At 45.9% G+C, this 12,690-nt stretch overlaps 2 protein-coding genes across 2 annotated transcripts in view; one reads left to right on the top strand and one right to left on the bottom strand.

Annotated features, from left to right (window-relative positions):
* Positions 1–2,621, top strand: part of ACTMAP (actin maturation protease) — a 95,906-nt gene extending 93,285 nt beyond the window's left edge. The window contains exon 8 of the mRNA XM_063937705.1: positions 2,421–2,621. The gene's annotated coding sequence lies outside the window, so the exon portion shown is untranslated. The remainder of the gene's footprint in view (positions 1–2,420) is intronic.
* The window catches only part of ITPKC (inositol-trisphosphate 3-kinase C), a 115,891-nt gene that overhangs the window by 33,525 nt on the left and 69,676 nt on the right, over positions 1–12,690 (bottom strand). The window contains exon 2 of the mRNA XM_063937703.1: positions 5,913–7,671. Coding sequence (XP_063793773.1) covers positions 5,913–7,355 — 1,443 coding nt within the window. The 5' untranslated portion in view covers positions 7,356–7,671. The remainder of the gene's footprint in view (positions 1–5,912; positions 7,672–12,690) is intronic.

Genomic DNA, 12,690 nt, shown 5'->3' with positions numbered 1-12,690 from the left:
CTGAATTAGGCCCTTATTTGCAATCATTAACTGGAATGGTGGCACAAACGTTGGCATTGGTGCCTTCTATCTATTCCGACAAGGTACTCGTGTGTGTAGAGTTTGTATGTTCTCACTAGGTTTGCATGGGTTTCCTCTGGGTATTCCAGATTCTTCTCATACATACTGGCAGGTTAATCTCAGCTGACATAATGATGGGGGGGATTTAGCAAGAGATTTGATAGTGCGTGATGTGCTGCGGCTAGGCACATATTGGCTAGTTGCAATAATTCCAGTGATTAAAATTTTTCCTCAAACCATTATGGGGTGTGAAGGAGAACGAGCGATGCTGACGGACGAGACGTGCCATTCCACAATGACACAACATGTCGATGCCAGGAAGTGAATTCCCCCCTTAGAATGTAAGCACCAATGGGGCAGGGACCGATGCACAGTATATTCTCTGTATAACATACAACGGCAGTATGCACTGGTATATTACAACTCTATACTGTTGTTTCAAGCAGATAGCCTTTTTTATTTATATAGCACTGATCACATGATTATTTATACAGCACTGATCATATTACAGGTTGAGTATCCCATATCCAAATATTCCGAAATACGGAATATTCCGAAATACAGACTTTTTTGAGTGAGAGTGAGATAGTGAAAACTTTGTTTTCTGATGGCTCAATGTAAACAAACTTTGTTTAATACACATAGTTATTAAACATATTGTATTAAATGTCCTTCAGGCTGTGTGTATAAGGTGTATATGAAACATAAATGTATTGTGTGAATGTACACACACTTTGTTTAATGCACAAAGTTATAAAAAATATTGGCTAAAATTACCTTCAGGCTGTGTGTATAAGGTGTATATGACACATAAATGCATTCTGTGCTTAGATTTAGGTCCCATCACCATGATATCTCATTATGGTATGCAATTATTCCAAAATACGGAAAAATCTGAGATCCAAAATACCTCTGGTCCCAAGCATTTTGGATAAGGGATACTCAACCTGTATTTATATTGCACCTATATGATCAGTGCTATATAAATACACAATAAAAAAGGCTATCTGCTTGAAACAACAGTATGGCAGTGTAATATTCCAGTGCATACTGCCATCGGGATCCAGTCTCTAGGTCGACAGTAACTAACTATGTCGACAGGTCAAAAGGTTGTCGCGAGTTTTTCAATTTTTTCCCTTTTTTTTTTTTTACTTTTTCATACTTAACGATCCACGCAGACTACGATCGGGAATAGTAACCTGTGCCGAGCGCAGCCATGCGAGGGGACACGGTGCACTAATTGGGGTTCCCGGTCACTGTACGGAGAAAACGACACCTAAAAAAACTCCTGTCAACCTTTTGACCTAGACCATGTTGACCTAGAGACCCTGTCGACCTTCCATACCACACCCCTGCCATCATATGTTATGCATTATGATCTAGCTGACTACATCTTAGGACGGAATTCAGTTGTTTTTGGGCCTCCACTTCCACCTCCAATATGGGAGCTATTCAATTGTTTGTGCCGATGGGCACGTATACCACGGGAGCCCATTATTTCTGCTTGCATCCTGGCGTGACGAGCAAAATTATGTGAGAAGTTGGGCTTTTGGGCACCTAAACTGCCATTTCGGCAATGCGCCCAGTACGATGCACAGGTTTAGCCGCTTTTCCCGTCTTATTGCGTTGCATTTGGGCGAGACAAGTGCAGCATGTAGTGGGTGCAAGCGGCACTCACACCCTTCTGCAGAACGGTTGAATATTGCCATTGGGTGCCCATTACTTACACACATCCAAAACTCTTGAATTCCCCCCTTTGATGGAAAAACCTTAATTACGGTTAAGGGAAGGTTATAAATTAGTGTACATGAAGTATGCGATGATGGGGTTTATAACCAGAGTTTAGTCACTGGTGGCACACCCTACCTTTTGAAGATTAGATAAAAATTAGAATTCTATAGTCCTATTTACTATACCTTAAACGGAGCCTCAACCCACAAATGGAGCTCTCATCAAACTAACTGCCAAACAATGGCAACCCAGCACGACTTTATATAATTGTGCCTACCGCTAGGGCACATCCATACAGAAATAATAATCTTTTAAAGATACTGTACATTGGGATTCGGCTATACCAGCAATTGTGATTTGTCACATAAACCTGTAGCCTACAAAAAAAAAAAAAAAAGTTGCCTAATTAAGACAGCCGAGGAAAGCCACAGAATACTGGGGGTTAGAGAAGTAACCTAGAAAGACCAAACAGGTTCCAAGAGTGCATCTCCAATATATCGCTACCTGAAAAGTCATATACAGATACAGTGTACCGCAGTCTCTCATGATAATACTGCAGATGGTGTTGTGTGTATCTGGCCACCAAAATGATCCTAATAATTGTGAAATCTCTTCATTGCGTTCCACAGATCCATGGCCACCCAACAAGACACAAAGACATCTCGGTTTGTTGACTTTAATTAGATCGCCATGCGTGTTTATCTGCAAGCCATGCTCCAATTGAAGCTTCTTGGAACCAGTGGAAATTAGATTGGTGGTACAGGATGCCACAATATAGAATCAGTGGCCTGGAAAGAATTAAATTAAACCCAAAGTAATAAACCAGAACAGAAAGCAGAAAGTTTCCATTATCCATACTGCGAATTTATAGGAACAGAAAGAATATATACTTCCTCACAATACAGGGCACAGTTATGTTGAGCAGCACAGACCTGTATTCGTGCCAATATGACACATAGATGATACATTATATGACACAACGTGACAGCACTAAATCATGCATCAGCTGCACACACCCACTCCCAGAAATACTCAGTATCAGATTAGCGGAGTCAAAAATAAAATAATAATAATAATAATAAAGTCATTAGGTGGTAGTGATCCAAGAACATACCCATAACACGTGACTTCGCATGGGTGGTGGTTAGGAAGTCCAAAAGTACATAACCGCCCAGGCGTTTCCAATAGGGAGCATTTACACACTCCCCATATAATTACAGGAATAGAAAGGACTTCAGTTTAGAACCCTAATTAGTCAGTATCTCTTAAGGTGGGTACACACTATTAGATATATCTGCAGATCAATTGATCTGCAGATATATCTATGTACGGATCGGGCAGTGTGCTGTGCATACACACAGCCCGATCCGTTGGGGGACTGACGTCATGAACTGGGCGAGTTCACCTGTCAATCACCGCCGGCCGCCGCAGCATGTGTACGGGCGGTCGGACGACCGCCCCGTACACACATAGCGACGGGCCAATATATCGTTAGATATATTGGCTGTCGGCTGTGCTGCGCGGCCGACGCGATACGTCTGTGAACGACGGAGTTCACAGACGTATCGCCCGTACACACTGGCCGACGGTCCCGCGATGTATCGGCCGTTCAAGAGAACGGCCGATACATCGACCAGTGTGTACGGGCCTTTAACACAAATCCCCAATACTTCAATAAGGTCTCTTAAGAAGTTGATCATTCGAAATGGAGCAATTTGGTAGCTGGTGAGTTTTAAGCGGCCCTCTAGACAGCAAGCTACACACAGGCAGGACCCTCCAGCCTCTTGGTTGTCACAGCAACAGCGATCCTTTCTGTCCACTCTTCTCAGGGCACAGAGTCATTGGGGGGGAATTCAACTGTTATCGCAAGCCCGCAGCTCCAATCTAAAGTGACAGGCAATATTCAATTGTTTGTGCCACTTGGTGCAAGTGCCCATTATTTATGGGTCATGCCACGCACCCAATGCACTGGGATTAGCCACATACAGCAGTTAAACCCATTTAAACTACTGGGCACAGTACCCAAAAGAAAACAGCCGGAATGAGTAAAACATTCAATAATACATGGATAGGTAAAAGTGTACATTTAATATCTGAATATGTAACTTTATAAAATATATAATGTAAGAAAGGCTGCAGAACATCAAAACACCCACGGTATTTAAACTGCAATGTGGCATACAGAAACACCCAACTGTTCATATAGTCAATAGGTGTCCGTTCCTATATAGAACCCTGGCGCTAATAATCCATGAAAGTTCCAAAGAGAAGGCACTGTCCCATTAGTGTATAGATACCACTGCTAGAGGGAGAATCTCCTCAGTTGTACATGCTGTATAGCAGTGATGGAGTCCTCATATACCACGGTGTGGGTACTTGGGCCCTCACTCCGAGTTGATCGCTCAGGATCAGGTTACTACTGCGCATGCACCGCAATGCGCACGCGCGTCGTACGGGTACAAACAGCATCGTTGCTGTGCAATGCTTCTAGCGACGAATCCATTCACACAACCGATCGCAAGGAGATTGACAGGAAGAGGGCGTTTGTGGGTGTCAACTGACCGATTTCTGGGACAGGTAGGGAAAACGCAGGCGTGTCCAGGCGTTTGCAGGGCGGGTGTCCGACGTCAATTCCGGGACCAGGCAGGCTGAAGTGATCGCAAGGGCTGGATTAGTCCAGAGCTACTCAGAAACTGCTAAAAAAAATGTCAGCCCGCTCGGCTGCACAAGCGTTCTCACACTTGCTAAGCGAAAATACACTCCCCTAGAGGCGGCGACTATCTGATCGCTGCTCTGCAAAAAATAGCTAGCGAGCGATCAACTCGGAATGAGGGCCTTGGTCCAGTCCAATATTTTCAAACTCTACAGCCTCTTGGTTGAACTTTAGGCACTGAATGGAAATGGGTTGGTTCGGAAACACCACAGTTGTTCCACAGATCAATAGGTGGGTGATATGAATACAGCTAACGCGTTTCACTGTGTTAGAGTTGAAAGCTTTGTCAAAGGTGCCTTATGTTAGGAGTTTTCTTGGATTATTAACCCCGAGGTGTCTATATAGGAACAGACACCTATTGACTATACTGACAGTTGTGTGTTAAGCCACACTGCAGTTTGAATACCACAAGTGTTTGATTTCTGTAGACTTGCTACCTTATATATTTTATAAAGTTAAATGTTCCGATTAAATGTACGCTTTTACTTATCCATGTATTATTGAATTGTTGTATTTATTAGCGCTGTTTTCTTTGTATTTAATTTTTTTTGTTTGTGGGACTGACTATGTGTGGTAGATACTGTACAAAGCAGATACCTATGTGTGGTAGATACTGTACAAAGCAGACCATAAGAGCTTGAGAAGTACCTTGGCTTTTTTTTATCCGTATGCATAAATATGCCTGTTTTAAGACTTTTGCACTAAGGATGGGTGGCCCGTCCTCAGGGATGCATAAACTCTGTATCTTGCAATAAGAGTAATCACTGCAGACTTCTGCTTAACCCTGCATAAGCCAAGTAGTGATTCATACCGCACTGTATGATGATAGAGATTATTCTTCATTTACAGAGCTGTGTGATCATTGGGTGTAGATTGCGGTCCTCTATACATGGACATGCTCCACACGGCACCAGTGGTTCTGGTGGCTGCACTGGAGAATCTCTGCAGAACCACGAGGTCAAGAAGAGAGTCTAGCATTTCCACCACAACACACCAAAGTTCTTTGAAACCCAATTGGCTGATACAGTTTAAAGAAGGAAGGGGCACCTAGCGCTGCCGATAAGGATACTGGCTGTATGTAACAATGTGTCAAGTGGGTAATGTGAATAGAAGAAGCTAAGGTGGCACAAGAAGGACAAGTAACAGAACACGCAAGTTACATTAATACTTAGTACAGCCTAAATAACAAATGAACAGACTAAACTGCATACATAACTCTGTAAAACTGCATCTGTACATACCGGGTGAAGAAAAGAGGAGAACAGTAGATATGGCACAGAATGCTCTCAAGTAATCTATGGCGTTGGGTTACCACTTATACTAAACCAAAGACAATCAGCACTCAAAGAGGATGTAACATTTACCCTCAGCCACAATACACATCAATCATCTATAAACGTATACTTACTGGTGCTCCCTGCTCATCAGGACTGCAGATGAGTAGCTGTAACCCACTGGGTTCCACGTCGCTCCCTATGAAATCATCTTCAGATTCCTCAAAGGATGAAGCACTGGACAGACCAGAGGAGCTGGACAACTTGCGTAGGTAGAGGGAAGGGACAGGGGACCCACCACAGCCACTATCTGAGCAGGGGGACTCTGCGTCCCCAGAGAGGGGAACATCTAGGCTAAAGCTCATTTCATGAGGTTGAGGAGATAAGGAAGATGGGAAGCAGCACTTGGGACTTGCATCCCGGGTGATAATAAGTCTGGGTATAGAATAGCTTTGGGTGTCAGAGGTCATTAGCAAGGGTCCTCTTCTGTGCAATAGAGTCTCCCTGGATTGCTCACCTCTCTGACCTGGAGAGCCATCTGTGTCAGGTGGGGTAACAGTCAGTCTAAGTCCAGCAATTCCCAAGTCACTGCCCCACAATTCCTCAACAGTACAATGATGGGGATGGAGGTTTGGTCCCATTTGTTGGCCGGTCCCTGATGAGGGGGTCGGGGAGATATTGCTGGTGTGCGAAAAGACTCTGGTGCAATGGGATCCAGATATCACATCTTTGGGACCTCTATCAAAGGGTCTCTCTGAGACATCTGAAGTTTGGTCTTCAGTGCACATACCCACGATGGTGTGGACCCCCGGCTTCTCCACACTACCACGAAACATGGTCTCACTCCTCCAGGTCTCTGTGCCATCTCCAGAGGTTTCTCTTTCCGAGTCGACACTCTTTCTACTAGTCGCCTCTGCCCTGCGGCCGTCTCCCGGTTCTGAATCACACAATACCTTTTTAAGACCGTCATTCGGTGACCCCAAGATGTTTTTCCCAACATCGTCTACCCAGACTTTCTCTTTACCGGTCATGACGGGCTTGGTGGCATCACACGTGGACATATCCCTTCTGAGCAGCACTCCCTGCCCTTCTAGTCTCATGTCAGGAGCCGCAGTAACTTGTATACCAGGGGCTATACCTTGGCCAGATGTCAGTGTACTCTCTTTAACTCCTGAGTCCAGCAAGTTTGATGAAAGGACAGTTCCAGAGTCTCTTCTCTGTGGGTCAGCTGGGATATTATGCGCGGTGCCCCATGGGTTACTCTGGGCAACTTCAACAGACAACAAGCCACTTCTATTCGGTGCTGTGCCAGGGTTAGATGGTATCTGTTGCACTGCACTTACCAGTGGCTCTGCATGTGCAGCAGTCTGCTCTGCAACCTGACCTGAGCGCTCTGCTGAACATCTCTGTAACTCTGGCGGCTGTATGCTCTGCACTGTGCCCTGTTCGGTCCTATGGCGGCTCCTATCTTCCCTCCTCCTCCGCCTCCTCTGGGCTGTGATGCGCTTCTTCCACTCCCCAACTCGGGAGATCCCATCTGCCCTCACGGCTGCGCGACTCGAATAGCTTTGTCCCATAGCGGGCCCCGTTGCCCGGAGATTCCTTCCTCCAGCTGCTGATGTCACTCCCCGGGAGACCAATCACACGCCGCCGGGCGGCTGCTAAGGCCCCCAAGGCAGCGCATTCACCTATGGTGTATCAGTGCGAGTCGTGAGTTTCTGTCTGCGAAGTCCGTGACGCATCCGCTCGAGGAGTTGCCTCTGAAAATAAAATAGTCCCCGTGGGGTCAAGACGAAAGAATGTGCTCGCGGTTGGCTGGTCTCGCTTCTGTCCTCTAGTGGGCACGTCCTCTGCTCTGTGCGTACTCTCCAGACACAAAACCAAACAGTTTATCTGTGGAGACATAAGCAGGACACGAAGTTCAAACTTTTGCTAATAGAAGCTCTGTATAAGTTATAAATGGAGTTAGAAGTCACTTAAGAGCGAAAACAAAACATAAACTGCAGACTAAACAACAGTGGATGTTCACAATTGGATTTTCACAATTAAGCCAAGGGACTCACTATTTGCAGGAATAGGCCCATGTTTGCTAGGTGATAAAGAATACTTAGGGGTCTATTTAATAAATAATGGTGGAATATCCCCTGAAAACACAAATTTTAGGGTGGGGACCCACAAAGTATTACACCAGCGTACCACGGAGGGACTCGGACTGTAGCAGATACCTCCATAAATCTGCTGCGGTAAGGGGCGTAGCCAGAACTTTGTGGGCCCCATAGCAACATTTTGAAGGGGCCCAGTACAGCTGTTAATGTTATGCCCTATAACAGCACCCTAGTTAATTTTCTGAACTATAGTAGAGCCTCATTTAATCTGATGCCCCATAGTAGTGCCCTAGTTTCTTTTATGAATCGCAGTAGTGCTTAAGTTCACCCTATGTCACATTTCAGAGCTGCCAGTACACATTATGCCGCACAGTCCCCCCAATTCACATTATTATATGTAGTGCTTCCCGTTCATATTGTGCCTCATTACAGTGCCCCGGTTCATATTATATAACATTAAAATGCCCTCCAGTTTATTTCATACCACACTACAATAAGCAGGTCCAGAAGCATATCTAGATATATTGTAGGCCCCAAGGAAAATGTTTGAAAGGACTCCTATGTACCACCCCATGGCGAAAAATGAATATAACACATGCAACTTTTACAGGGAAGGTGGGTCGCTCTCAGCTCTGGGCCCCATAGCAGCTGCACTGCCTGCACCTATGGTAGCAACGCTCTTGGCTGTGGTCCTTCCAATTCCGACAGCAGCTGCGGCCCACATAGGTTTACCAAGCTCGGCACCAGCAGCTAATGCCAACTTTAGATGGCTTTGGCCACTTGCAGCCTATGGGCCACACTTTGCAGACTATTTCAGTATCTAGATCCGTAGGATCCCTCACCTCTGTTGGCGCACCTGTCCAGCTGAACGAAACAGAAAAGTGATCGTGGTTGCACTGGTTGTGTGTCTGGATGTATCATACTGTTGTGGTAACTGCGTTCCAGGTCCTTTAGGGTAAGGATTTACATCGGAAGCCAACCATCGAATGACTGTGCATGCGTATGCACCGCAAAGCGCAGGCGTGTCACCAAACAGCGATAGGATGTTGGGAAAATTTAGATCGCACAGCGTTTGCAAGGTGATTGACAGGAAGAGGACGTTTGTGCGTGGTAACTGGACGTTTTCAGGGAGTGTCAGGAAAAACGCAGGTGATCCAAGCGTTTTTAGGGAGGATGTTTGACATCAGCTCCGGCTGTGATCAGCCTAATTCTATCGCACTGTAGGAGTAAGTCTTGGGCTACGCACAGACTGGAAAAATCATTCGATGGTGAGTGAGTTGAAAACAGATTTGCAGATGTCTGCTGTCTGGCAGGATTTTCACACGGCGTACACATGCATTCGCACGGGGCGGATTTTCACTCTCCCTGGGCAGCGACTATCTGATCACAGACCTCTGCAAATTTGCAGCACAGCACATACACGCTAGGGTTAATTTTGTTGGGATCCAATTAACCTACCAGTATATTTTTGGATTGTGGGAGGAAATCAGAGTACCCGGAGGAAACCCAAGCAAGTACGGGGAGAGTATACAAACTCTGCACAGGTGCATGGTGGGAATCGAACCCGTGACCTCACTACCGTGAGGCAGTAATGCTTACCATTACATCATCTGTACTGCCCATTTGGAACACCATACCTCTAGATATCATGTGTTCAACCCCAGGCAGCAGAGGGGACGGGACAGCGTTCTGCGTTACGGGGCAAATTCGATTGTGGGTGAAGGGGCAAATTGAAGTTGTGATTTGCACCCTTCGCCCAGGCCTGATTCACACACTTTTCGCTTATAAGCTGCTTTTGTGATGTTTTGTGATGTTCGGTACTTTGCACTGGTACGGGTCTGCGATGTCAGACGCAGATCGATAGCAGACTGTCAGTCTGCTGCCACTTGGTGGTGGAGAGGGGGTGGCGATGGTCGATGTATCCCAAAACGGAACTGGGTCGCCGCCATTGTGGGAGAGTGACAGAGTGTTGCCCCCATTTTCTGGGAGTGGCGAATCGAAGGACTGCATCGCGAGGCGCAGTTTCCTTGGCCTCACAAGCCTCCCTACGACGGCAAGGCTGAGAAAGCTGAAGCTTACTCAGCCTGCTGTCACAGATAAACATTGCGACGGATGGTCGTGATATTCATCTGAGATGCGATCACATCGCAAAAGCAGGGAGGAGGTGGTATGCAGGGAGGAGGTGGTATGCAGGGAGGAGGTGGTATGCAGGAGCGAGGTGGCATGCACTTCCTCCTGCATTTGCATTGCTAAGGACTGCGAGCAGCTTTGTATTTGGGATCCGGTCTGAAGATCGACAGTATCTAGGTCTACAATGTTTAGGTCGACCACTATAGGTCGACAGTCACTAGGTCGACATGGATGGAAGGTCGACAGGGTTTCTATGTCGACATGTGCTAGGTCGACAGGTCTAAAGGTCGACAGGAGTTTTTCACATTTTTTTTTTTCATACTTAACGATCCAGGTGGACTACGATTGGAACGGTAATCTGTACCGAGCGAAGCAGTAGTGGAGCGAAGGCACCATGCCCGAAGCCATGCGAGGGGACGCGGTGCACTAATTTGGGATCCCGGTCACTGTACGAAGAAAACGACACACAAAAAAAAGCCTCATGTCGACCCTTAGACCTGTCGACCTAGCACATCTCGACCTAGAAACCCTGTCGACCTTCCATCCATGTCGACCTAGTGACTGTCGACCTATAGTGGTCGACCTAAACATTGTCGACCTAGATACTGTCGATTTGATGAACCACACCCTTGTATTTGCAATCCTTAATGAATCAGGTCCCATGTGCAGTATGATAACTGGTCGGAGGAGAATGACTTGTTCTAGGGCTCACTGGACACAAAGAGGAGAGGAGCTGGTCACAAGGATAACTAGTCATTAAGAGGAAACAAACTAAGTATACAGTGAAGTGGACAGAGAAGAGAAACCCTTTATTTTACCATAGATCAGGTATAACATGCTGCGGGATGCAGACAATTTACCGACAATCAAAATCCTGACGGTCGAAATCCCGTCAGCAATTGACCGACGGTCAAAATCCCGACAAGGTCAAAATCCCGACATGGACAAAATACTGACATTTAAAATACTGACAATGTCAAAATAACGACATGTAAAATGTCGACAGGTCAAAATGACGACATGAGGTTTTTCATTGAAACTGACTTATTCATACTTTACTATCCAGTGGACCTGGAGGGGGAATATAATAGTGTGCCGAGCGCAGCGAGGGGACGCGGTACACCTATATGGTGTACATGTCGGCGTACACGGCTCCCGTTCACAGTCTATGGAAGGACGGCGCTGGGAGATCATGTGATCTCCCAGCGCCTCCCCTGCCGCGTCACCAGCAGCTTCACCAACCCGGCAGTATGCCGGGTTGGTGAGCGCAGTGTAGAAGGGGGCTCTAGCACGGGTCACGGCCGTGTCAGGCTTTCCGGCTGTGACCTGTGCTAGATAGTGGAAATGGGGTATTATTTTCTGTTTGAGAGACACCATAGACACTGAAGTAAATTTACTAAGAAGGGAGTTCTATTTAAGAAGGGATGTTGCCCATAGCAACCAATCAGATTCTACTTCTCATTTATCTAGCACCTTTTAGAAAATAATATCTGGAATCTGATCATCCCATCTTAAATAGAACTCCCATCTTAGTAAATTTACCCCACAGTGTTTGTCAGTGATGGGAGCTCCATTTGTCAGCTCCTCATACTAGTATCAGTAGTTGTATGTATAAACTTGTCCCAGTGACACAATCCCAGCTGGGCACTTAAGTGTAGCTGCAGTGATGTGACTGATGTGTGACGCTGACATGACTTTCATGCTAATAAACAGCTGCTTTGTGATTCATACAAACGTGCTACTGCCAGGAATAGAACTGAGCCTATGTATCACTACTGCCCAAAAGTGGGAGAGAATACAATGCATTGCTGACAGCTAATCATTATACAACAGGATGTTCTGCCCCAGATATAGAGCGTAGGAAACATTGTGCCCGTTCCATTATGAACAGACTATTAGTGATCACACCTGAAATTATCTCTGCCTCACACAAGACACCACCAAGCGACTGATCCACACCCATAGGCTTTATATTACATGCATTTAATAGCATTTCCTGTTCTTGTACCACGCATATTCTGACAATAGAAGAATGGACAATGGAACACACTGGGGCAGATGTATTAAGCCTGGAGAAGTAATAAAGAAGTGATAAATGGAAGGTGATAACGCACCAGCCAATTATCACGGGTTTGAAAAATGACAGGAGCTGAATGGCTGGTGCGTTATCACCTTGCACTTATCACTTCTTTATCACTTCTCCAGGCTTAACACATCTGCCCCATAATTACCAATGATTCCATACCCACTTGTATTGTCACTTGACACTTTTTTTTTAAACAACATCTGCTAACACCTCGGCTTTGATGTATGAAGCAGTGAAAAGACTGAAGAGATGGACCAGTGGAGATTGTATATGACAAACAGTGGCAGCAGCGGGATCAGTGACACCCAGTGCGGCCAAGAGCCATCTTGCATACACAGGAGGCACGCATGTCCAAAAGGAGGCGTGGCTTTGTGGACAGGCCGTGGCCACATTAGAGCCACTGATATTGTCACTATAGGAATATGGCCTCACAAGCCCAATAATTGCAAGGGGCTTATATGCTATAGCTTAAACCACGATGCTTGTTAATTAATTTTATCTAATCTGGCACCTACAGACAGAACATTGGGGGTAATTCCAAGTTGATCGCAGCAGGACATTTTGTAGCAGTTAGGCAAAACCATGTGCACT

The sequence above is a fragment of the Pseudophryne corroboree genome, chromosome 8, assembly GCF_028390025.1.
Source record: "Pseudophryne corroboree isolate aPseCor3 chromosome 8, aPseCor3.hap2, whole genome shotgun sequence".
NCBI classification, from domain to species: domain Eukaryota; kingdom Metazoa; phylum Chordata; class Amphibia; order Anura; family Myobatrachidae; genus Pseudophryne; species Pseudophryne corroboree.
This window is presented reverse-complemented; position numbering and strand designations above follow the sequence as displayed.